Raw genomic sequence first — 27,059 nt, 5'->3', positions numbered from 1 at the left:
TTAGGCGCTGTCTGTGCCCCCTCTTTAAGCTTAACAGTACCATAACCCCGCCCATTTGGTATGCCCTCTAAAAGATTTCAAGCACACAGCTGGCTAGTCTTATGGGCGCTTAATGTTGATGTAGCAGACTGTGGCTTTTCCTAGCTAACATGCTTTTGTGAAGACTGACAACTCCAGAGTAAGTGTAATTATGTTGATTAATACCCCGTGTGACCGTTTCTATAAACTGTAGCTGCTGTTTTCGTCGGTACTATCATTGAGCCTCTATCTAGTCACGTAAATGGTGGCTTTTTATGGACAGGAGAGGGCGAAGAAGTGCTTGTTTATGTGCTCTCATACCGACCTTCACATATCTGCTCTTACACTGAGTTACTACAAGCTGAATAATACAGCGTCACACAAATTCCCCGTTTGCTAGAGTTTTTATTTTGAATATGCAGCCCTGATTAACCAGATTGCGCCGGCTGAATTTTCATGACAAAAGTATAGGCAATAAAAGAATAATCAAACCTTATAATTAAAAAGTATTTGTCTTTAATTGGTGTTTTAAAGTGAAAGTCAAGCCAGGTTTCTACACAAGCAATATCTTGCTAATTGAACAGTGAGTGAATGGTGTTATTTTGAGTGCAAATATAAAATTGACATATTACTTTGATTTACCCCTTGTGTGAGCTAAAGCAAAATATCGGAAGTGATCATCAGTAAAAGCTCCTCATACTTTTTTTCCCCCCTTTTAATAGGGTACATTCAGGTATAGTGGGACAGTTTTTGTAACTCCACTGAATTTCAAGACATAAAACATGCTCCAACAACAATTATTGTTGCTTCATCACCGGTTACACACTTTGCACTGAAACCCTGTTTTGGTTTTGCAGCATTCTCTGCATTAAATAGCTAAATACATCTAAAAAGTCCAGTCATATAGAAATGTTATGAGGGTTAATTTGAACGAGGGATGGGTACTGAGTTAGGCACTTTTAAAGGTACCGACCAAATTTTGTCAAAAGTACCGGGTACCAATTCATGTAAAATCAAAAGGTACCGTGTTCAGGTACCTAAATGCATCTTTGTGGCTGTGAGAGAGTGGAAGAATAGGTGATTTTCCATGCTGGACATGAAAACAGCATTGCAAGGTTATATAATGAATAATAAAAATGTTAAATTGAAAAGAATTAAAATTTTATCTGTAAACAAATATTTTTTACTACATAAACACACAAAAGTACTGAAAATTAGTACTGTTACAGGTACCCATTGCCATGTACCGGGCATTGGTACCGTATCGTTTCAGATGTGAAAGGTACCCATCCCTAATTTGAACAAACCATAAAGGAAAACATGACAAAAATGAGAAATTAGTTTACAGTTAATTTTTTTCTAAGAAATATTTAAAAACCTTTACAGTATGTACTTTATATCTCATTTTTGTTTCATCTCATTTTTTTTGCTCCTAAAATCATTTATATTTATGTATTGTTTTTATTTACAATATATTTTTCATTCAAAATGTATGCTCTTATATTAAAATCAAGGCAAAGTGTATACAATTTGCCCCTACTACATGTTTTTGAGGGCATCTTCCAGCTTGAGTTTGGTCACCGTTAATTTCATGTGATTTTGGGTCAGTTTCCTCCAAAGTGAAGTCTCTGCATTAACTACTTTTGATTTTGTCTTCAAAAGCGGAAACACTGGGCTGTCTCCTTAAGCTGTCCCAGTTTACCTGAATCAACCCCACTTTTGTTTTTGTTTTGTTTTTTGTTTTGGAGCTGGACAATGAAAGCAGTTTCACCTGAGGCGAAAGGAAGTCAAGAGCTGCTTAGATTAGATACCACTTATTTCATCAAAATACACCTGAAAAGTTGGAGAAGATATGAATTCAAACTTGGTTGTAGATCTAGTTTGAACTCCTTTCTCGAACAGGCAGGAGATGATCAGATACAGAGCTGTATTATTTCTGCTCAAACTGTAAATGTGCAGAGAGATCATGCGGGCTCACCAGCTGGTTTTTGAAGGAGAGGAGGTGTGTCTTCAGCTGCTCCAGTGTGTGTGAAATCCACAGGATGTGAGGCTACAGTATCCTACTGAACACCTGTGCTTCACTTTTTCTGCTTGGCTTCCACTGTAAAGAGATCCGTCAGCATCCCACATCTGAGCGTGCCTGCTCTGCCACAGTGCACTGTATCGTATCAGCTTGTCAGGAAACCTGCCAGCCGTGGATGAATGTTGTGGGTTAGTACGGTAGGTGGTGGTGCAGTGTGTAGCCAAAATATAGCCTTTGAAACATGTGAGGATTTTGGTTAAGAGCATGGACAGTGTTGATTATCACCTGGCATGGAGTCGTGACAGTGTGTAGCAACCAATGAGAATAATAAAATCAGAAATAAAAATAGATGTGATGGATTATTCATGATAAGTTTTGACATGTTATTCAAACAAACTCTCTGAAAGGTGTCATTTTTGGAAAAATAATTGTGTGCAATAGATCAAAATATAGTAGAAAGTGCATTTAATTTTTATCTTTTTATGCAAAGCTGTCTCTTGACACGCTGTATGGTTTGTGTCCCCTCACAGGTAACTGTGAGAAATGCACATCACACACATCAGAGCATGTCAGTCATGCTAAAGTACACTGAGAGCTGTTCACAACCACTGACTGTGAAAGACCGGCATTCGCGTGTGTTTGAGTCCGTGGGTTTGCAAACCTCACAGTTTGTCTGTGCTTGTGTGTGCCCGATGAGGTTCACTGACACGGTTCACACTGTGGAGCTCTGCTTCAAGGTGGGAGGTTGTCAGTCAATAGAAAGGGAGCGGTTGGTTTCATATTGTTGTGTAGTTTTTTTTCAAAGGGAGGTTCCCCTTTTCAGAAATTCCCAAACAAACGTGTGTGGGAGAGTGTGGACTTTGTTTTGGTCTGCAGTGTGGTGTGGGCTCATATGGGAGAAAAAACTGGTGTAGTTGGTGTAACTTCACAGGAAAATATTGTTCAGTGTTGCGACATGGCTTAGCTCTATTTATTGGCTGTATGCTTTTGTGGCATTAACAAGATGCTCTGATGCCGTAATACCTGGAATGAGATGTAGGCCCACCTCCTACTGGCTGATAAGTGTTATTACTTCCTTTTTACACAGAGAACAGTTTGTGATTCTGTAACTATCTTTTCCTTTAAAACTCAACATTTCATTAACGATCTCTTCCTGTTGTTTGTCTCGACAGTCATGGCTTTGAATCAGCTCAGCGTGCTGCGACCTCTGCTGTGTCACACTCTGGTGCGACAGGTCCGCTTTCCCCTTGTGTTCCCCTCCAGAGTCAGAGCCACTGGACTACCTCTGAGCCCGTGCACCCCCTGCTACCCACCTGCTGCATGCTCCAGACTGTACGCCACGAAGAAGGCGAAAGGTGAGAAGAGGAGATGGCAGAGACAAGGAGTGCAACCTCTGCAGCAATAATTAATATTAATCTTATACATCGGGCTTCACTCTTTCCTCTCTGTCTCTTCTCTTTGTCATCTAAGCCAAAGCAAAGGGCCAGCCAGCTAAGGTGAGTATTAATTCAGCTCTGGTGGAAGACATCATCAGTCTGGATGAAGTGGAGAAGGACATGATGGCTGTTCTCAGCGCGCTCAAAGATGACTTCACGCGAAACCTCAGCATCCGGACATCACCAGGTATTTAACTCATCTCTGGTGACTCTCTAGCTGTCAGACTTTACACCTTTGGGTTGAAAACTCAAGTGTTATCAGTAAAAAAAGGAAACTTTAAGCCACAAGTTTAAAATATTTGTCACCTCAAAAAAAATTAATTTAAAAGGGGACACAGTGAACATGTTGCTCAAACCATGAAATGAAACTGCACCATGGAAACATTTTCAATCTTAATAGATTATGGCAGAGTCTTTTGGTAAACACACTTTTCCTGATTGGTTTTCTTATGCCCAAAAAGAGCATCTTCAGAGCCTATCTGGAATTTTACCTTTGAATTCTCTTTTAGTTAAACTGGACATTATTGGTAACTGTAGCTGGTTGGTGCAGCCAGATTAAACCTCTGCGACTTTTTTTTTGTAACACCCAGCTTCGTCCTCCAACCACTTAAAATTTGCACTGCGTGTCTGCCCAAATCATTCTAAAATATTTACAAACCTCTGTCTCAGCAACATTTTAGCAGAAAATCATTTCAACAGCCCAAGGCTGCAAACAAACATGACCAATGTTTACTCAGTGTAAAGTTTTTTACACCTCAGCTGGAGTTGTCTCTAGTGCACGCACCAGAAAGGAAAAAAAATGATATTGACTTCAAAATCAGGACATGAATTTTCTGTTTTACGTACTGTCAGGCAGCACAGTCTTACCCACGAAAACCTGAACTTCTGTTGTTGTAACAGAATCTTGAATTTCTTTGTTGAAGAGAAAAAGAGACACAGAAAGAATCCAGACAGAAATCTCTTACACCAGGCTGGAGAGACGGTGTTGCAAATAAACCCAATCCAGGCTGCATTAAGGAAAGTGATGGCATCCCTATTCATATTAGAATAGAATAGAATAGAATAGAACAGAATAGAATTTTATTGTCATTGTAACAAGTACAACAAAATTGAAGTCACAGCAGCAATCAAGTAAACAAAAGTAATAAAGTGTATAGAAAGTACAAAAAGCTCCATAAGAAAATAGATGATGACAGCTTGTTCATCATTGTCCAGTTCAGCCAGCCTCCACCTCCACAGGGTCCAGGACTGAGCTTCTTCAGCAGTCTGTTCAGTCTCTGTCTCCTGGATCCTGTCTGCTCACAGCAGGTGAAGTTCTTCCAATGTGGCGTTGGTGTCTGATGTTAGCTCTGTTAGCCATGAATAGCATGATGCTACTCTGCCCTCTGGTATTCGCTCTGTTGCTGGGTTAGCACTGCTAGCTTTTCCATCTTATTGGAGATAGATCTTACTTTCCCAATAACAATGGATGGAAGGACAGGTCCATGTCATCACTTCTTAGCTCACACCTGAGAACCAGCACGTCGTCCTCACCTCCTTCTCACCTTGTGGGAAACATCAGGCCTTACACCAGTTAGCATTGACATGCTACTAGGGCTGCAACGATTAGTCGACATAATCGACTACGTCGACGAAAAAAATTAATCGACGCAAATTTTAATAGTCGACGCGTCGTATTATTGTTTTTATTGTTGTTGTCGTATGGTGAAATCAAATACCAGGGGGTAATACTCATTTGTAACTTCAGTTCACACAATGAGGTGCTGTGTTATTGGATACTTTTTATGGGAAAAGATCACTAAGTTCATACGTGAGGAATATTGATGAGGAAAAATCTCCAATTCCAGAGAGCGCTGTGCGCTGTTGGAGGCTCTGACGGAGCCTGACAGTTCTCGGAGTTTAGCGTCTGATAACGTGATCTAGAGAGTCTCCTTCATTCTCTGTTACAGACAATTTTTCAGGATCTAAGCGACAAACTAGTGTCAAAACTCCCCTAACTTTAGAAAAGAGAGGAAATTTATCACTCTCAAGCTCACACTGCAGCGGTAACACTCAGCGTGGAGGAGGAGGGGCGGAGTGTGCATGAGCGAAGTGGAAGTAGCGCATGTAGAGAAACGAAACTTAACGCGTTGTTATGGAGAGCTGGGAGAGATTCAGACGGGATCACACAGAGAGCAAAGCAAGCCCCAATGAGCAAATAAACATTAGAAAACGAGCCCAAAGTCACTAATGAGCGGTCTGTCCAACACTGCGTACAACAACTTAATTTCCCTGTTACCTGCTTCATTCAGTTTGAGATTTAGCCTATTTATTTTTTGTATAGCCTAGTACTTATATTTTTTCACGTCATCATGAATGAAATAAAGACAAACAAACAAACGTGACACAGGGCTGACCAATCAGAGGTGAGAACCTAACTCTGGGTAAATGCAGTAAAAATGCAAAACACAGGTTGAATTATAAAGGTCTGCACCTTTTAAAGGCCAAATTAGGTTGAAACTCAAAATAATCATGATTAATCGACTAATCGAAAAAATAATTGATAGATTAGTCGACACTAAAAATAGTCGTTAGTTGCAGCCCTACATGCTACAGGCTGCTAACAGCTGAGTTCACATGTAAACAATGCAGCCACGGTTACATGTAGGATCTCCAGACAAACACAGGAGAAAAAGTAGTAAAAATATCACTGAAGACACAAAAACTTTGGTGTCCATGACCAACAAATGAGTCATACAAAGGAATGATGCACTCCAAATACAAAGATTACAAAAAAGAGAGGAAAAAATTACAAGAAATGGACAAAGAAGAGAGAGCTGCTGCAAAAGGCAGCAATGGCCAACGGGGAGGGGCTTAGAATCCGTAAGAAATTAACCGCAACTATATTCATATTTATTCTTTTTTTTTAGATATATTTCTTAGTGATGCTACTGTTGATATGTTAATCTGTACATTCTGCTCCGGTCTATTTGACCTTATGTGTCGTTAATATGTTTATATCTGTATAGTCTGCTCTGGTTCATTACGCTTACCTATTGTTTATGTATTAACTTATTTAGTTTGCCACAAATTGTCCCACTTCATTTTATTTTTACTCTATTATTGTCAATGTTAAATTAGCTTAAGTGAGTCATACTTTGTGTACTGTATCTCAGAGTACTGCTCTTACTTCTCACTTGTTATGTGCTGCGACAAAATAATTCTTATATAATTATCTTTTATCTTATCTCATAATACAGGTTGACATTTTAGAGTAAACAAATTTAAGTTCCTGTTTGAAGTTCTTGATTGTATCAAAGTTATTAACAGCCTTTGTTTTTTATAAAGACACGCAGAAATGTAGTATGACTGTTCTGTTTTCTTGGCTTTACTTTTGGTTTTCGAAAGTAAAACTGATATCAAAATCATTTCAATAGCATCAATCTATGGTGTAAAAACTCATTAAGTGTCATAAAGTGCCTTTATTTTTAATGAAAAAGTTATGTCCACACATTTGATATTGTAGATATTGTGATATGCTCACAGCTTGTAACCTCTTTTCTTATTAAATGTGGTTTTGTTGATATCCATTATTCACAAAGGTCACCTCTTTAGATCAAAAATCTGGATTTCCAGATAAAATCCAGCAGAATCACATCCCTAATTACTGCAAACTGCCCAGAGTAAGACGGATGTTTGAATGACTCAAAACAGCTTTAAAGCATCTTTTTTTTCCTTTGGTATTGGCTCATATGAAGCGACATTATCGAGTCCTGGGGTCTCGAATATGGCTACCTTATGGTTAAATTCCACTTTGCAGTTTGACACACAAATACAAAAACTACACTCATGACTTGTGCATGTCCAAGTTGAATGAGAGAGTACTTAGAAAAACACATTTTGTTTGCAGATACCTCACAAACAGACCTCCACAGTGATAGATGTAGTCTCTGTGACATCACACATCTGTTTCTGATGCAGAATTTTGAAGCCCTTTGTCAACAGAGGCCATACTGAAAAAGCTGTTCTCAACCTAACTTCAGTCCAGTTTGGATGAGGTGAAGAGGCGGGTCTTCAGACTCTCTGTAGACAGCTGTCAGTTATATCAACCATGCCTTTCTATGGTCAAAACTCCTTATTTTTTACAGCTCAGTGATAATTGAGTCAAGCAAAAACTGGTTTTGTTTTAGGCTGTAAACATGTTAAGTTTTTGATGTAAAAACATCTTTTTTGTCTTTGTGTGTTTGTGGTTTGTGATGTTCCTGCCAGTCTTGAGTGGATCTTGAAAAATTGCAGTTTTTAAAACTTCTGTATAGGCTTCAGGTTTGACCTCTGGTGTTTGATGCTTGCTCACAAATTGCTTTCAGGGTCTAGATTGAGCCCGGGTGTAACCCTACCTTGACCCCAGGTTGACCTCTGTTTCCCCAACTACATCCAGGTCATGACCCGGTGCCTCTGGGTTCTAACAGAGTGGAGCTGGGCTCAGCAGAGTCAGAGGTGTGGTGTGTACTGGAGGCTCCCCAAAGAGGAAACTTTAAACTTTTCTTTACCCCTCAGATGAAAGACAACCTCTGATTTTTAATCTGCAGCATTCTGAAAGTTAACTACAAAAAGAAGTTTAAGTTTCATTCTCTATCGGCTTGTCTGAAAGATTTCTTCCAAGTTCAACATTCTTCTTCTTTTCTTATTTCCCCGTAATGCTTCATCTTCAGCTTTTTTGTGTTTCTCCTCTCATCATTCAGCAATTTGAGCAGTTTTAGTCATTTTCTGTCTCCCACCCCTCCTTCTAACCCTTCTATTACTTACATTACTCTTTTTTTTTTTTCCAAGCATATTCTGGCAAATCTTCATTCTCTACTTCTGTATTTCCTGCTCTTATTGAACTTTTGTCCACAGTAAAAAGCCAGATCCTTCTCTTTTTCTCCTCCTGTCCTTTTTCTGTTTCTGTGGTCATTTCTCCCTCGGTCCCTCCATCTCTCCTCCTGTCCCTCCATCCTCCTCCCTTCTGTCCAGCTGCGCGGTAATCCAGGGAGGCAGCAGGACTTAGAGCTGACAGGAGAGATGAGATGGTGGAATGAAATTACGTCAGCTATCCAAATGTGTGTGTGTGAGAGTGTGTGTGTGTGTTTGTTCCATGAGCCCCGTCATCTGGCTCTCATTACGATTATGACTACATACGTGTGGATATGACTGTATGTACTGTTGTGAACACACAACAGAGGGATCTTGTGTGTGTGTGTGTGTGGTAGATATAAATGAGAAAGTGGCGGTCGTAGTAAGAGGTGATCATTGCTTTGTCTGCTGTTTCCTGTGTCACACCGATGAAACATCTTATTTGTTTCCAAACTTAAAGACAGAGCAGACTCTGACAACATCAGAAAACAGAAGCAGAAAGAAAAAAAAATCACAAATGTCGAATAATTTCTGATACCAAGACATATATAACTCTTTTAAATTTGAAATGATGTGACCTGGTTGATGTTAATCATTTAAACTGACCTGCAAATCATTTAATATGCTACTAAGAGAAAATATACACTGTGAAAGTTTATATTTTTACGTCTAGTGTACTTTTTTAAAACAATTAGTCACCCTTATCTGTCCTACCGGTTTTCGAGCATCCCCCCCTCAAACGTCGACCTTTGTAATCAGAGAAATGTCGGCCCTTCTGTCTGTCTGTCTGTTTCCCCTCTGTAACTACCAGCAGATGTTTAGGTGCTCATTATCCAGGCGCAGGTAACAGAGACAGACAGACAGAAGGTTCCAGATCTGGACAACAATGACACACAGCTTCATCCAGAGCCACTGTGAGACACATGGTGGGACGAACGGCTCAGAGCTGCACAAAAATCAATTTTTGAGTCTTTATTTATCACATTGTACCAACCATGTATCCAGAATTTCTTCTTCTGCATCTAATATCTGTCTGCTAAGTCTTTTTATAACCCTTGAAATCATAAGACAAATTGAATGCGTCGAGAAAATGACTCCACTGGCTCACCTCCTCTTCACCCGCCCTTTTCCACACACACACCACCATCAGCGCAGCCCCCCTGTGGGTGAGCAAAGAGAGGGTGATGTAAGGCAGAGGTGGGGAAGAAGGAAACAACTGCGTCTGAGGTTAGCCAGATGGAGGAGGAGGAGGAGGAGAGGAGCGATGGGTGGATGGATGGAGGGAGGGATGGAGGGAAAGAGTGGACAGAAGTCAACTCATGTTGGCAATATTAGCTTCACTTCTTTAAGTGTTGACAGAGAGGAGAGACAATAGATCATGGAAAGTCTGATAGTTTTTCCCTTTACTCAGTCGTACAACTTGTGGCTTCTGCTGCACATTTGTCTATCTGTCTGTGTGTTTGTAAATCTGACCGTCTCAGTGAGGAATCGCCTGTTTTTTTCTGTCAAAATAAGGCTCCATGAGAACTTGCTGCAAACCAAGAAAAACACACTGCGCACCACATTTCATAGATAGATGGATGGATAGATAGATAGATAGATAGATAGATAGATAGATAGATAGATAGATAGATAGATAGATAGATAGATAGATAGATAGATAGATAGATAGATAGATAGATAGATAGATAGATAGATATTTTTTGTCTTATTTTTAATTAAAAAATCATTCTTATCATACTTAAAATGAGCCACATTTAACTGGCATGTATTTATTTAAAATACTTCAAAAAATGTTTTACATATCATGTAAATCTTTGTGATGCACCTGTTAATAGAATGTAATCGCCCATGACAGGTGAGACTTATCAAAAAGGCTTACTCCTACAGTCCTTGGATTGGTCAGCTGCACGAACAGGGATGTATATAATGTACAGGGGTAGGGATGGGTACTTAGGAACTTTAACAGGTACCGACCGAATTCTGTCAAAAGTACCGGGTATCAATTCACGTAAAACCAAAAGGTACCATGTTTAGGTACCTGAATGCATCCTTGTGACTGTGGGGGAGTGGTAGAGTAGGCTATCTTCCATGCTGGACATAAACACAGCATTGAAAAGTTATATATTGAAAAATAAATATGTTAAATCAAAATTTTTTTTAGATTTTATTTTTAAACGAATTGATATTTTTTACCACGTAAACACAAAAAAGTACCGAAAATTGGTACCATTTAGTACCGGTACCGATTGCCAGGTACCGGACATCGGTACTGTATCATTTTAGATGCAAAAGGTACCCATCCCTATACAGGGGTAAGGATTTTGTCTGATATGTCTGATGAAGGTCACACCGACTGAAACGTTACATTAATAAAAATTAGAATGAGAGCGATTCAGTGTGCGGGAACCTTGCTTTGATTTTGTGGACACTTTTTGGGTAACACCCTCTTCCTACACACCTGTGTCTTCAGGCGTGCTGAGATTCTGTATTCAAGATATCTAAAGACAGAAATGTCGCTTGTCAAGTTTCTGAAAATTAGAAGATCTTAAAACAAGAAACTTTTTTCTCACACCATTGGGAGATTTTTTTTCACTTTTTTGTCGTTAAATGACTTGAGATAAGACTTTTTTTCTATAAAGTAAGAAAAACACACTTGATAAGATTTTTTTGCAGTGTAGATAAATAAGTATCTACTTTATTGATCCCAAGGGAAGTATAAGGCATCAAGTAGTAGGTTACAAGATTTATACATCAAGAATATCGTTACAAATGAACCCAAAAGAACTGATGTCCTCCTCCCACACACCTGTTAATCAGTTAAAATAGATTTGGAAATCCAGAACCCAAGCAGGGATAAAAATGAAAAAAAAAAATGTATGTCAGTATTAATACAAACCTTTAAAAAGTTGAGGAAAAAATCTGTTGAGGATAAAAAAAATCTGCTCAAAAGTTGTGGGGAAAAAAGAAGAAAGTGCAACATGGAAAATAAGACAAGGAAGTTAAATTTTAGTCCAAGAGTCACTGTGTGCTTTCCCCCCTGCCATGACCACATGACCATCACCGTGAGGTGTTGAACAGACGTAAGGCCGGGAGAGAAAAGAGTTCCTGAGTGTGTCTGTGGAGCAGGACTGTGACAGCAGTCTGCCACTGAACACACTCCTCTGTCTGGTGAAGGTGCTGTGCAGAGGGTATTCTGTATTCTTTTATTTGCTTTTAATAGCACTATGAGGATTTTATAAGTGATCTTGAAATTAAAATAAGAAGAAGAACATAAATGCTATTTCTCAGCATCCATTGTCAGGATGGATTTTTAGGGAGAATTTACGGCATCTAGACCAAAAGTTCCTTTGACAGCATTACACTGGCCAGCAAACTTCAGCATTGAGAACCACCTTTTTCTTGAAGACAACAATTTCTTGGACTTGTTGAACAAACGTGAGAGTCTATCACTAAAAAGAAGATGGGTGCAGTTATACAGTACGTCCCTGTAAAAAAATAGCAGCAACAGAAAGTTCAAGTAAGAAATGTGACAAAGTTGACATTAACGTTTAATGTATCATAAAAGATCATTTAAGATAAAACCAAATCCCCAAAATTCAACTTGAAAATAAGTCAAACTCAATGATGTCATTAACATCATATCTACCGAGTCTAAATGCCTCTAGATGAAACAGTGTTTGCAGCAGTGTGACTGCATCGTACTGAAAGATGATGTCTTAGATTAAATATGCATGCGTCTCAATAAGAAAATAAACAGTTGCATGTTTCTGTGTTTGTAAAGGAGCTCTGGATCACATTGTGGTGACGACTCAAGACGGGAAGTTTCCTCTCAACCAGCTGGGTCAGATCTCCATGAAATCGCCTCAGGTCATTATGGTCAACATGAGCAGCTTCCCAGAGGTAAGACGATCACACACGTGCATGCATCAGCTCACACAGACCCAAACTGGAAGAGCGCGCTTACACAGACCCTTCAGGTATCCGCTTGTCCAAAGCCGACATGCACACAGTAACCGAGAGCTTTATAAAAATAATCCGTTGCACAGACAGATAGACCGATGGTTCTCGCTGAGGGAAAAGTGAGCCAGAGCAGAGCACTGAGCCCACATCTCTGTGTACATGAAACTGGAGCTGCTCCTCTCAGATGCAGATTGATTGATCACTGGCTGAGCCCTTTGTTCTGGGCTGAAAGATAGCAACATGAACTCTGTGTGTGCACACTCTGAGATGTGGTGATGTCTGCGTGTGAGCTGTCACAGAAGAGGAAATTACCTCATTTTACCCCCAGGTTAGGAAGGAATGGATTATTTTTCTTTTTTTGCTGCTTTTTCTCTCCCTGTGCTGCCTCTTAGATGATCCAGCACGGTGCTAATCAGAGCTGCAGAGAGAAATGTTGTCCATGGGGGAACTGACTTTATTAGTGGTTGGACTCTGGTGGTCTGGAAAACTTAATGTGCTTATTTTCAGCGTTTAACAGGATAGAATACAATCAGATAGTCTGACTGAATTATTAGATATTGAACAGATTTACAGCTTAGTAGTGCTTTTCATACAGTCATGTGGTAAAATGCTTGTTAAATACTCAAATAAATGTGCTCTCATTTGAAACATTTTGTATAAAACAATTCATATTCAGTTCAGGACTTGTTTCGCCCCCTGTACACTGGAAAAAACTGAAGTGTTGTCAAGTGATTTTGTCTTATTTTCAGCAGGAAGTGTCTTTTTAGACTTAATATGAGCCACATTCACGTGATCAGTTCAGAAAAATGTCTAATTTCAAGTTATTTAACAACAAAAATGAGGTCTGAATTGCTTGTAACAAGTAAAATAAAAAAATCAACAAATAGAACAAGAGAAAGTTACTTGTATTTAGACATTATTCTAGTTTCAAGCAAATTTTTGATCAAATTTTTCTTGTTCCATTGGCAGATTTTTTTGAAGTCCCTTTAATTCCATCTGACTCACAAAAACTACAGTCCTGACCTGTGCATGTACAAGTTGAATGAGAAAGTACTTATAAAAACCCCTTTTGTTTGCAAATACCTCACAAACAGACTGTACAGTAATGGACGTAATCTCTATGACATCACACATCTGTTTATGATGCAGAGATTTGAAGCCCTTTGTTGACAGAGGCCATGCTGAAAAAGCTGATTTTCAGCCTTTTTATTGACACAACTCCTAAGTTTGATAGCTTGATAACAAGTGAGTCAGGCTAAAACTGATTTTGCTCCAGGCTGTGAACATGTTTATTTTTTATGTAAAAACTATCTTTTTTTGTCTTTGTGTGTTTTTGGTTTTTGATGTTCCTGTCAGCCTTCAGTGGATCTGGAAGAGTTGCAGTTGTTACAAGCAACTCAGACCTTAGTTTTGTCTTTAAATAACTTAAAGACATTTTTCTGGACTGATCAGTGGAATGTGGCTTATATCAAGTTAAACAAGACTATTTTTCCCAAAATAAGACAAAAACACTTGATAAGATTTTAGTTTTTTGCAGTGTAAGCACATGTTTTTTAGATGAGTAAGCACACATTGCAAGACTTAAATTTCAGCAGTGTCCCATCAGGAATGCATTGTACTTAGGTATAACAGTATGATATTGTTATAAAAAATGCATTCTGGGAACATGAACACTTGCCAATGGTCCAAACAATCAAACACTCCTAATTAAAGCAATTTACAGTTTACAGCTGAGGATTTGTGACGTTTCACAGATGTTACAGCAGCAGCTTCCTGTCTTATTAGTGTGAGCTGGCTAAACAGATATCTATAAAGGGATGGGTTCCTTTAACATTTGAAACGATACGGTACCGATGCCCAGTACCTGGCAATCGGTACCTGGACTCAACGGTACCAAATTTCGGTCCTTTTTTGTGTTCATGTGGTAATAGCTATACATTTGTTTAATAATAAAATATATATATATTTTCAATTTATCATTTTTTTCTTCAGTATGTAACATAACAATGCTGTGTTTATGTCCAGCATGGAAAATCACCTACTCTTCCAGTCCCTCACAGTAACAAGGATGCATTTAGGGACCTAAACATGGAACCTTTTGATTTAATGTGAATCAGCACATTATCCCTATATCGATAGGTATGACATTTTTGAACACCATGGCGGTGTTACAGTATATAGTATTTCTCTTATTCAGCATTGCACACTGGTTACCCATGTGAACAAACAGTGTGTCTTTCATTAATTATGCACACAGTTGATCTGAGCACCAAGGCTGTAAGTGACTTGCACGTTTACTCACCGTTACACTTCACAAAAGCATTCTGAGTTTAACTTATGAGCTCCTCTCCTGGACACACTTTCTTTTTGTGCATTACTTGTCACTCTTTTTTACTCCCTACCTCAATTTTGGTTCCTATTTTTCTTTGCGCTTTAGCCCCTCCCCCCAGCTGTTCATCAGAGCTACAGCTTGCAGGTTTTACCCAGAATGTTTTTGTGAATTGTAACCTAACAGTTTTTGTAACTGTGAGTGTGGAGGAAACAGTTGATATGAGTGAAACTGGTTGTGCTAATGGGAGCAGTGCTAATTTGCTGACAGCTAAGCAAAAAATTGAAAGACACATTTTCACTAGGGATGCACGATATATTGGTATCAATATCGAATCAGCTGATATTGGTCATTTTTTTAACATATCAGTATCAGCCGATGAGTAAAAGTGGGCCAATATTAACTCATTAGCTCCTGGCCATTTTTGTTTTCTATGACTACATTAACACCAAAACTACCTAAGAAGAGTGGACTCTCTTCTTTTATGTCTCTCTTCCTGTTTTTGATCCAAAAAACAGACAAGACATACTTTTTTTGATTGCGTTCATCTCTGGCACTCCATCCTTTGATCCTCTCCATGGTCATCTTTTCTCATGATTGCGTTGCTCTTTCTTTCTGAACTACCTCGACACATCGTCTCAGATTGTTTTTGTTTTTGTTTTGTTTTTTTATCAATATTGACATCAGTAAATATCAGTTATAGGACATAACGGCAATATCAATATCGGATATCGGTGCATCCCTTATTTTCACTTTTTACCAGATAATCCGACCTCCTTATACTTTTAAACCCAGATTTTTTAATCCTCAGTGCAGAACAGGAAGTGTCACTGAGTTCAGGGAAGCTGCACACAGATACAGTCAGTTTGTAGTATGAAGATCCACCTGTTGGTTTGGTCACTGCAGGGTCATCCTGATTGGCTATCGTAGCACAAATGATTGGCTAGAGTTCAGAATTTTCATTTAGATCACCTAATTTAATTTAATTTTCATCATGACATTTTCTGACATTATTCCTGTTTGCTGTGAAAACAAAAGTCATACTTACCAGGAAGTCGCTACTTCAACAGAAATATTGAAGAAATTCGAGGAGGTCGCAGCTACAGTTTGCAGTCTTATAGCCTAAAATCACAACAAACTTTAGCCCAGTAAAACCATGAGAGTTGCAGAGGGTTTACTATAGACAGCCTAAAGCTAAAGCAAGAAATAAATAGTATAAGTTTTACCACAGACAGATGGACTCTTGGTGTTATTTCAGTGAGTGTTCAGTTTTACAGCTCAGTGAAGGTTGTGAGTGGAAATAAAGACTTAACCAGGAAGAAACACAGTTTTTGGTGGAAAAAAAAAATAATTGTGCCAATGTTTCTGTTAGATGCTTAGATGTCCAAGGGAAAAGTGACAATTTTCACTTGTTGATGTTGTTGGAGTCAGAGGATTACCAAAGCCCTGCTGACACAGCCGTACCCAGAAACAGTTTTTCTGAGCAGCTTATTTGTGGAGAGCTGCCCGTATGTTGCAGCAAAACAGTTTTTTAACCCACCACCTGCTGTTTTCCTCCCTGTCATCTGTTTGGAGCCGATTTGTTTGGATTCCCTTCTTTGTTCTCCTTTGTGGTGATTTCTTAACACGGCGTGTAAATCAACATTTTTATCAGCACCTCAAATCTTCAGATCCAGCTGTTCACCTGAATCCAGCTGGATGATCTTTCAGTGAGTCTGTTTCCTTCCCAGAATCTCCAACCACGGACCACACACACACACACACACACACACACCCTGACGGACACACACACACTCAACCTCTACCCTGTCATGCCCTGTGTTACCCACACAGAGGTGAGTCGTCAGTACCCAGAGCTAATAGGCTTATAATGACGCCTATCCATTACGAGGCGCTCCTGAGGCCCTGCCATTGTTTTCCATTCATTCATTAAGAGCAGAAGGAAGAGTGGGACCAGGGCTTAGATCACAAAGCCGTTTAATGTGTGTGTGTGCATGTTAAAGCATCCCACCACTTTGTTTGTCAAGTGTTTTCTCCAGGACTCAGCTGCTTACACACGCACACACATTTCCTCCTCTCTTTGAACCGAACCATCCAGCGTTTGATGTCAGACTTTGGTGTAATTTCTCTTCCTCTCCAACATATTAACCAGATCCCGCGCTGCTTTTTTTGGAGAGAAATTCCACCTTGTTTTTTTCTTTAACCACCGGTGCGGTCGTCAGAGAGGAGGAATGGTGATGAATTTGATGCTGAGAACAATCAAACATAGGTATTCGCTGAATCTATCACCCCACACTCAAAGGGAGCAACCAGAGGCCTGTGCACCGGATGACTTTAACAAAAGGGAAGAAAGCTCATGAATTCATTTAATACGCACAAATAAATTCCTTTAATCTCACTGCCACATTTTTCCTGCGGCGGAAAAGGCCAGAAGGAGCTGTCAGGAAAGAGTAGAGAGGTTACAAAAAGGAAATGTTATTTTTTTCCCCCCACATTGGACATTAGCAGACTTGGTAAAGCTCAGCTGAAGGAATTATCATCGGGTTGCAGAGAATGTTGAAGGAAAGAGGTGTGTGGCTCTTTTTCTAATTCAAAGGATTTTGCTTCATCTCCCTAATTTGCATAAACTGTCTGACTGTAACTCAGTGTTTCTCCTGGACTAAAGGATTGTGTTCGATATGACAAACCAAATTCTATCCTCCACATGTGAGAATATTTCCTTATCTGCCTCCAAGCAATTACAAATTTTAATTTCAAAGGATGACACCTGAATTCATCGAAGGTTTTACGTTTAAAGAGACATAACTCAGCATTTCCAGAAACAGCTGCGTCTCCGACCGTTGACACTGGATCGCTTGTTTCCCTTCAGCAACACATGATGCTCTTGTTTTCATTTCCCTCTGATTATCGTCATCCCAAAAACACAACAGATGGTGTTGTTGCAAAATGAGTCAGGATCGTCCAACTTTCTTAATAAGCCGTCCAGGAGAACAGCTGAGACGGAAAGTTTCTGCACATGTTTACATATCTAGTCAGAGCTTTGACAAATTAGTCTGTCAAATATAACAAAGTCTATCCTCACTTTTCTCTTAGTTTTAGTTAATGCAGCTCCTGGAACAGAAACTTGAAAATTCACTTTTGCTGTTGGTGTGCACAAAATCTCCACTCCTTTTTTTTTTTAAAGGTAATTTAGTCTTCTCTACAACTTCAAACTTTTGACGTTTGATAGAGGGAAAGGTAAGATGAAACTTAAAGAGGGGGTATTGTGCTTTTTTGAAGTTTTTATACACACTCTCTGGTACCACTGTAGTAGCTTTACATGATTTACAGCTCGAAGAAAATACCTTTTTTTCTCACACTTGTGTTGAAGGAAACCATTATATCAGCCTCTGTATGAAACACTTTGTTTTAGCTGCTGTCTCTTTAAGACTCCTCATTCCACTAACCTCACTCACTCTGATTGGCCAGCCCTCTAGAGGCCTGTAGCAGACATGGCTTTGGGCAGACCTTGAGTTTTGAGGCATACCCTGTGATGCAACACATCATTAACAAGCCAGGAGATACTTATGTGATGACCTCATCACCTCAGCAAGTTTTATGAAGATCCTGTGCATTTTATTTATTCATTTATAAATAAAATGAATAAATATTATAAAATTATTTATTTTAGAAATGAGTGTTTGGATCAGTCTACAGACAGGTTCATGAATTTATTCAAAATATAAATATGTAGCTGTTTGAAATCTGCTCTTATCTAAACATCTAGCATTGTTACTTTAAATGCATGTTTTAAATACAGGTGAAGCACAACACCCCCTCTTTAACATAACTGAGATGAAAGTCACCTCCTATTCAAGTCAATCAATGATTTATATAAAATACAGTAATTGAAGCTAAAAGTAATATATGGAGTAGAATGCATCCACCTTTAATTTTAGCTTTTTGTTATGTTTTTGTTAGGTTTTCAGAGACCTTGTAGTTGAAACTTAAAGAGGGGGTATTCTGCTTTCACACAATTTAATCATGGATATAAATTAACAATGCTGGGTGTTCATATTAAACATGTGAAGATTTTTAAATTGCCTTGGACATGTTGGAGGCCTGCCTGGAGCTCTTCCCCTAGCAGGCCTCCATGGGTCTGGCCAATCAGAGAGAAGAGGGTTTGTGGAGTGGGGGGCTTTAAAGAGACAGCAGCTAAGACAAAGTGTTCCAACCTGAAATGTAATAACTGAGCCAAGATGTAACAAAATGCTGAGTAATATGTTATAGCTTGTTACATTGGAGTATTTATTACATTTTTATTACATTTCAGGCTCAGCACTTTTGTTACGTTATGACCTTTTGGGTTTCATCACTTTTTTTAATTACATTTCGGGTTGCTGTTACAAATCAGGCTCTAATAAGGCTGAAATAAGGGTTTTCTAAAACACAAGTGCAAGAAAAACAAGGATTTAATCTAGCTGTAAATCATGTAAAGCTATTACAGGGTATCAAAGGGAAAAAACACAATACCCCCTCTTTAACTGTTGCTATAGTTGAAAGCATTCATTGTTTCTCCATAGACAGCTGCAGCAGTGGGATGTTTTACAGCCTTACAGTTGTTTCTTCATTACAGAAGAAGATGTGAATCAAGCTGGAGGGTTTTCTCTTTTCAACAACAACAGCAAAAAAAAAAAACTTCTTGTTTTTCTTAGGCTTTTTGCAGAATTAGACCCCCGCAAAGTGAATATGATAAAGTCTGTGTGTGTGTTGCCTCGTCACCTCTACGTAATAAACTTACACCATCCTCAGTGTCAAGGTGAAAATGTGGGATGAAAAGAACAAACATTTCTAAAAACACTAACCACATGTGTGTGTGTTTGTGTGTGTATCCATGCATCATACACAAGCAGACTCCCCTGTGAGGTCACCGCGGGTCGACGCCCTGCCCTGCAACCTCTCAGTCCTCTCCCACAGGGCCAAGCGCTGACAGTGGCCCGAGGCACTTCCACACCGCACTGGCTTCCAGACACACACACACAGGCACACACACACACCCCACCCAAACACTCATATACACACACACACACACACACACACACACACACACACACATTAGATCCACACCACATCACCTTAATGGTTGCCAGCTGGAGCTTGGCCACTACCTGCAGTTGTAGCGCTGCTTTTCCATTCACGCTAGTGTGTGAGTGTGTGTTTCTTACATTCTGTGTACATGTCTGTGTGTGTGTGTGTCTGTGTGTGTGTGTGTGTGTCTGTCTGTCTGTCTGTCTGTCTGTCTGTCTGTGTATGCATATGTGTGTGCCCCTAGGCCACAGCTGCTGCCACCCGTGCCCTGAGAGAGAGTAGTATGAACCTTAACCCTGAGGTGGACGGGACCATCATCAAGGTACCAGTTCCCAAGTGAGTGCATTGCTGACACACACAAACACACACACACGCACACACACGCACACACACAAAGCCTCAAGCATAGTAAAACTTTCCTGCTACAAGCACTTTCAATTTCATCTTTATTTCCTTTTTTAACCCTCTGATACACGAAATATAAAAGATTTTTTTCTTCAGTGTTTTTATTCTCCTTATTGGATGAAAAAAAAATACAGATATAGATATATCCACTCCATTGGACTACAGGTCCCTGAGTTCAACATATAAAAAGTATAAACTTCATCTAAAAATGACTTAAATTATGTTTTTTTGGTTATTGCATGAATGATTATTTCTTTTTATGCTTTGCAAAATATTTCAACATATTTTAAAACCACTTAAGGAAAAAATCTTGACATAGGCTTCATATTACATGCATCACAGAGTTAAAAACCAGGATCTTCCAGTTCCACCACAGAAAACATTGCATTTAGAAAAAATGACTTTTATTCAGCTGTCCCCTCTGACCTCTATGCACCAGAGATTTAAAGTGATACTCAAGGATGGAACAAGTTGGGTCCTATCACAAGGTTTAGGGCAGAATTTACCCCTACAGCAGTGTTGTTGTGCAGCAGAGGCCCAGAGCGCTCGCACCAAACACCCCCTCCCTGCTCCTCTGCAGGTTTCCTCTGCACTTTACTTAACCAAAAAACACAAATAAACGGACTTCCACAGAAAAAATCTGATATCAGTCTGCATTCACGCTTTATTTAGAGAATTTTCAGCGCGCTACTTTCACACAAAAACACCGGTAACTAAGGTTCTAGTTCTCATCGGGTCATAAAACGGCGCTACCTCCGCTGCAGAGCCACAGCTGGCTACGAGATGCTCGCTGCTTAGTGTATCAGTCCATGTGCACAGCGTGCCAGATATAATCAAACACAGGTAGTCTGCCAGGACGAAGAGACACGATGAGAACTAGAACTATTTAGCGGTGTTTTAGTGTGAAAGTAACGCGCTGAAAATTCTCTAAATAAAGCGTGAATGCAGATCGATATCAGATTTTTTCGGTGGAAGTCCGTTTATTTGTGTTTTTTGGTTAAGTAAAGTGCAGAGGAAACCTGCAGAGGAGCAGGGAGGGGGTGTTTGGTGCGAGCGCCCTGGGCTTCTGCTGCACAAAAACACTGCTGTAGGGGTAATTTCTGCCCTAAACCTTGTGATAGGACCCAACTTGTTCCATCCCGGAGTATCACTTTAAGGTGCCAGTTATCATGATCCCTTGATTCTGTAGATTTGTAGTGAGAGTATTAGTTATTAATCACAAATGAGTGTGCTTTGGTAAATGTAGGAGAAATATACATGTCTGTGAGAGAGTAAAAGCAGGCAGGATGCAGCCCATGACAATAACCGCTCCCATTGATTATCATCTTACCATGGTTTGTTTTTTCTGTGAGGAGACAAATTCATCCAAGTGCAGCTGATTAACTTGTGTGGCTCAAAAAAAAATTGAATTAAGTGATCTTTCTGCTCTATGCTGTTTTATAAAAACAGTCTACATTAGGGTCATCTGACTTCCTGGAAAGCATCAGAACTAATCGATCTGAACAAAAACAACAACACAAATGCAAACACCACAACACAACAGAAGTTAAGAGGACAGTTATCTTAACAGACACAGGAAAGTTATGAAAGTACGTAAATGGTTGTTTTCTTTTGTAATTTTAGCTATGATGAATCTTTGTTGGTTCATAAAAGTAAATATAAGATGATGTATCTTTTGGGTGAATACAGAAATATAAGTACTATGAAGGATATCACAAGCTGAGACCCCTACAAAGCTTTATTAATCATTGATGAAGTTAAAAAAAAATCATTTACTAACTTTCACAACTTTTCTCTGTCCGTGGGATAACAAATCATTTTTTACTCGTCTGACACCCACTGGCCACCGTAGATCTCCATTCAGCAAAAATTTATTTTGAATGTTGTTTTCAGTTCCACTTAAGGACAATCCTGATTAAGCATGAAAAGTTCATTTTTACCATTTTCACTTTTTAAATCTGCATCAGAACTGCAGTGGGTAGTACTGCTGCACAGCATGAAGGTCACAAGTTCAAATCCTGGTTTGGGCGTGGAGTTTGCATGTTCTCTAGCACGAGTGTGAGTGTGTACCTGAGAGGTTGTCTGTCTCTGTGTGTCTCTGTGGCTGGCTGGCTGGAGACCAGTCCAGGGTGTTTCCCACCTCCCACCTGAAGACAGCTGGGACCGATTCCAGGCAGCAGCAACCTTGAACAGGATAAGCTGTAGGAGATGAATTAAATGAATGAATGAAGTGGCATCTTGATGTTATCATTTCATCAAACACTGAAAATTAGATTCTTTTTCAGAGTCATGCCACTGAAAGAAGTTAGAGTAGAGCCTCTGTGTAACTTACTGTTTACAGTGAAACTGAGACCCACTGGAAACAGATGAACAGCTGCTACTGGATAAGATAAAATCAACCAAGAAATCAACTGGACTGTAAACACATGAAACGTCTGAGAAGTCAGCCACTGTTCCTAAAAGCATGTATCTCCGGTTAGATGCTAAGCTAACCTGTGAGATCAATTTGACCATTTTTTTGGACTAAAACGTAAATTGATGAAACATTCATAAACATTCAGTTAAATATCAAAGCTTTACCTTACAATGAGCTTCATTCATGGTTTTGAGTTTCTGCTGTTGGATAAATCCAGTTTGAGCTGTAACTGACAGATTTATGGAGCTTTTATTTGTAGCTGCACAGAGACCCCCCAATGTGATGATGTGAGGTTTGGGTCACTCGTTCTCCCTCTTATTCTGTATATTCCTCTCTCAGCCCGTCTCTTTGTCTCTGCCAAGTCAAACACACTCAGGACTATCCGTCACTCATTCACTATCGCCCTCTATGTGTATATTTAGCTTTTTTTGTTACATATACACACGTGCATATAAGTATCTGTGTGTAAATGCCAGCATGTGTTCACGTGCATGTCGGTGCGTGTGTGTGTTTGTGTGTGTGTGTGCTTGGAGCAGCAGGTGTTAGTCTGGCAGAGGAGGGAGACAAGAGTCAGACTGCTTTCCCCCTGCAATCAGTCTCGGCACGCTTCGAGCCTCCATTTGCATTTCCAAAGAGAAGGCGCTCCTTGATTGGCCCTGGAATCAGTAATTAGGCCGTATTGTTTGTGGTAAATAGACGCTGCACTTGGATTGTTTGCAAATAGTCCCCAAGGCAAAAAACAACGCAAAAAAGCCAATTAAGGACCCAAAAAGGCAGAGTGAAATGGGAAGTAGGATTTGGTGAGTGATTAACAAATGCAAAGTGAATGCAAAGTTGTTGGGATGACGGATGTTTCAGCTCTGGTCTGAGATCTCGGGAAGTGATTGTTGTTCGATGGCTGATAGTGAAATGATTAGACTTCGGGCCCACGAGTACTTAACAGTCTCATTTGCACAAGTGAGGACAAGTTTTTTTTTAATCATTTTGCATCTGCACAGTTTGTGTTTCTGTGTCACATGAGCACTACACACCAACTCCCCATCTCTGAAAAGTCTCTCTGATTAGCCTGATGCTGGGTTTAGCCCGGTCATAACATATTTTATCAAGTGCAGATCACATCTGTCTGTTGGAACAATATTCAGTCCTGGTTTAAGAGGAGCTGCTGCTTCAGAGGACATCAGTCAAGCTAAGCTAAGCTAAGCTAATGTCACCTATCTTCATGCAGCATCTCCTTTTTGACTTTCTTCTGGTAGATTCCGTCTTACTTTGTTGTCTTTTCCCTGTTTCTCTGCAGAGTGACGCGGGAACATCGAGAAAACCTCACCAAGGTGGCAAAGCAGTTTAGCAACAAGGCTAAAGAGTCCCTGAGGAAAGTGAGATCAAACGCCGTCACACGGGCCAAAAAGGCAAAGGGAGCACACTCAGAGGACACGATACGACTAGTAGAGAAGCAGGTAGGTAACAGAAAGAGGAGGCGAAGGTGTTGGGCTAAAAAGCTGTGTTGAAGGAAGATATCTGCACTTCAATGTGCCAAGCTTTCAGCCTGTCAGGCCTTCATCAGAGCCAGAGAGTCAACCAACTGCCTCCAATACCAGCAGTTTGTACTGGTTTGGCTACAATGTCATATGAGAACAAGAGTTAAATCTGCAGTATGCCAAAAATACCCGGATATCCTGCTGGTTCAGGAAAAGATTCCTAGTATTCAGTGAAATACTGTGCCCCACAATGCATGGTGCTAGTTTATTGATTTTTACTCCATTAATGGTGAGTGGAACTCAGCTTTAGGTGAGCAAATGGTATGAGTTACTGGTACTTATAATAATAATAATAATAATAAAAATAATCATAATAATAATATATTTTATTTAAAAGCGCCTTTCAAAACACCCAAGGACACTGTACAGGATAAAACAACAATAACATCAAGTTAGGTTCTGTAGAAACAAAAAGGGAGAGTGGTTAATGCAGACTTTAATTATTTTTATAGACACAAGCAAAGAAGAAGTTGAGTAATTAACAGAGCCTAATTTGAATATACAGTGGGGAAAATAAATATTGAACGCGTCAACTTTTTTCTCATTACATTTATTTCCAAAGCTGCAATTCAAACAAAATTTCTACCAGACATTGGTATTAACTCAAATAACACTTACATGAATATAAATCATGACATTCAAGTCCATAAATAATGATCATGTGGAATTAAGTACGATAACACAGGAAAAAAGTATTGAACACACCATGGAAAGGCTGTATACTTTGGCAAGGAAATGCACCATACCACCTGAAATCTGTCAGTAATTGTTACTTGAACTTCCAATCAGTGCAAACCAACAAGGTTGTTTTTTCACCAAGCAGTTAAATACAACACACCTCATGATGGGTAAAGGCAAAGAACTCTCTGAAGACATTCACAACCTGATTGTTGCTCAGCATCAGAATGGAACTGGTTACAGACTTATATCAAAGCACCTGAATATTCCAGTCAGCACCGTTGGAGCCATTATTCACAAGTGGAAGAAGCACCACCTTACCATCTACAGGCCACGCACAGGAGCTCCTTGAAGATTTCTGACCAGGGAGTCAGAAAGATAGTCAGAAGAGTACTCAACCAGCCAAGGACCACCCTGAAAGTGCTCCAGAAAGACTTGGAGGCAGCAGGTACAATTGTTACAGAGAAAACAATAGGCAATGCACTCCACCGCCATGGCCTCTATGGACGCTCAGCCCGCAAGACTCCATTCCTCAAGAAAAGGCATGTTGAAGCTGGTTTAAAGTTTGCTAAACAGCATCTTGACAAGCCTGTAGAATACTGGGAGAATGTTTTCTGGTCAGATGAGACCAAAATTGAACTTTTCAGCTGTCATACTACAGACCATGTTTGGAGGAGAAATGGCACTGCACATCAGCCAAAAAACACTACACCAACAGTGAAGTTTGGAGGTAGAAGCATCATGGCATGGGGTTGTTTCTCATCTCATGGTGTTGGCAAACTTCATATAACTGACGGAGCAATGAATGGAGCCATGTATGGGGAAATTCTTGATATGAATCTGCTGCCATCCACCAGGATGATGAAGATGAGACGTGGCTGGACCTTCCAGCAGGACAACGATCCAAAGCACACGGCAAAGTTGACTCTCAAATGGTTTCAAAAAAAGAAAATCAATCTGTTAGAATGGCCTAGTCAATCACCTGACTTAAAATCCAACTAAACATTTGTGGAAAGAACTAAAGAAAAGGGTTCACCAGAGGGCACCAAAGAATATTCAAGATTTAAAGACAATCTTGTTGTTCCAGTATGCTGACTATATCATGGCTCCATTTTTACAAATCCAAGAAGTCACACTGTATTGTAAATTATCATCAAAGATATATTTTAATTCTGCTTCCTCCAAAATAAAACCTTTCCATTAATACTTTGATCTGATTCAGATCTGATTTGATCTGATTCAGTTCCTCCGTAGACTCCGTAGCCTTGTTACATTTCACCTCTGTGAATGAGGGAGGATGATCGTAACCCTACAAAGCGTCTAAATCCTTTTTGTCTTTGCTCTGTGCCTCACAGATTCAGCAGATGTCGGACAACATCACCGCGGACATCGACAAACAGCTGGCAGCCAAGATCAAAGAGCTGTTAGGATGAGATGTAGAAAAACTCACCGCTTTTATTTTCACTGTATTCATATTTGGAGGTCAAAGATGGACGAACATGAAGTAATGCATCATTCGCTCTGAGCTGATAACGGACAGTGACTCCATCACCTGGAGAAGGTGTTTTCTCAGACTTAATGCGTCACACAGAGGTCAGTGTGGGCAGAAACCAGGCATCCCTGATGAAGATCTTCCGTCTTCTGCTGCTTGTTATCTGTTTTTAACCATCAAACAACACCAACAACAACAACAGACGGCCTGCCTCCTCTCCACCCTCCTCACTCTTCCTGTCTTCAAACAAACACAGAACACGCTACAAATGGACTTTTAATGGGATTTGTGGGCCTCCTCCTAATCAAACCTCTTGCCACATGGGCTGTCTGTTTATATAAAACAAGCGCTCCCGTCTGTGTGTAAACTGGCTGCGGGTTTGTCTAGGTGGCAAGAGTGCAAAAGAATATGTTCCAGAGTCCCAGGATGTCATTAGCGTGTTGCCAAACATTTGTTTCACATTGATGCAAAGTCTGTTTAAAAAAAAAAGCACTTAAAGGAAAAAGGTCTTTAATTTCTGCTCCATGTCTATGATTGAAAATACGACTTCTATCGCGGGAAAGAAAAGTTATTGATGGACTCCATTAAAGGAAAAATGCTTTGTAGCATGTGCGTCATCATTCTTTCTCTTGTTTTCTTTTCTTTTTCTGCACTTTTAGTTTGAAGCCCCCCCGCCCCGTGCCCTCTCCATTACTCTGAGTGATAATGGACTTTTCCTGTGTACGGACCTCTAGGCCCCGTCTACGATTGTCCATCAGGAAAAGAGGCTTTAATGGTGCACACTTGGCCCTCTTTGTCTCTAAATAGCTGCTCTTTTGAAGCTGC

General features: G+C 39.8%; 1 protein-coding gene across 1 annotated transcript; it reads left to right on the top strand.

The window, feature by feature from the left end:
* The first annotated feature begins 106 nt into the window (after positions 1-106).
* mrrf (mitochondrial ribosome recycling factor) lies at positions 107-26,818 on the top strand. The gene is made up of 7 exons (XM_074689751.1): positions 107-178; positions 3,214-3,396; positions 3,512-3,664; positions 12,134-12,252; positions 19,953-20,044; positions 23,824-23,983; positions 26,098-26,818. Exons 2-7 carry the CDS (start codon positions 3,216-3,218, stop codon positions 26,173-26,175), a joined length of 783 nt encoding a protein of 260 aa, XP_074545852.1. The 5' UTR covers positions 107-178; positions 3,214-3,215; the 3' UTR covers positions 26,176-26,818.
* Positions 26,819-27,059: the final 241 nt, after the last annotated feature.

This window comes from Halichoeres trimaculatus, unplaced genomic scaffold (assembly GCF_033239565.1).
Source record: "Halichoeres trimaculatus isolate MK-OKI-2021-1 unplaced genomic scaffold, fHalTri1.1 fHalTri1_scaffold_16, whole genome shotgun sequence".
Taxonomy (NCBI): domain Eukaryota; kingdom Metazoa; phylum Chordata; class Actinopteri; order Labriformes; family Labridae; genus Halichoeres; species Halichoeres trimaculatus.
Note: the sequence above shows the minus strand (reverse complement) of the source record. Positions and strands in the feature narration are given on the sequence as shown.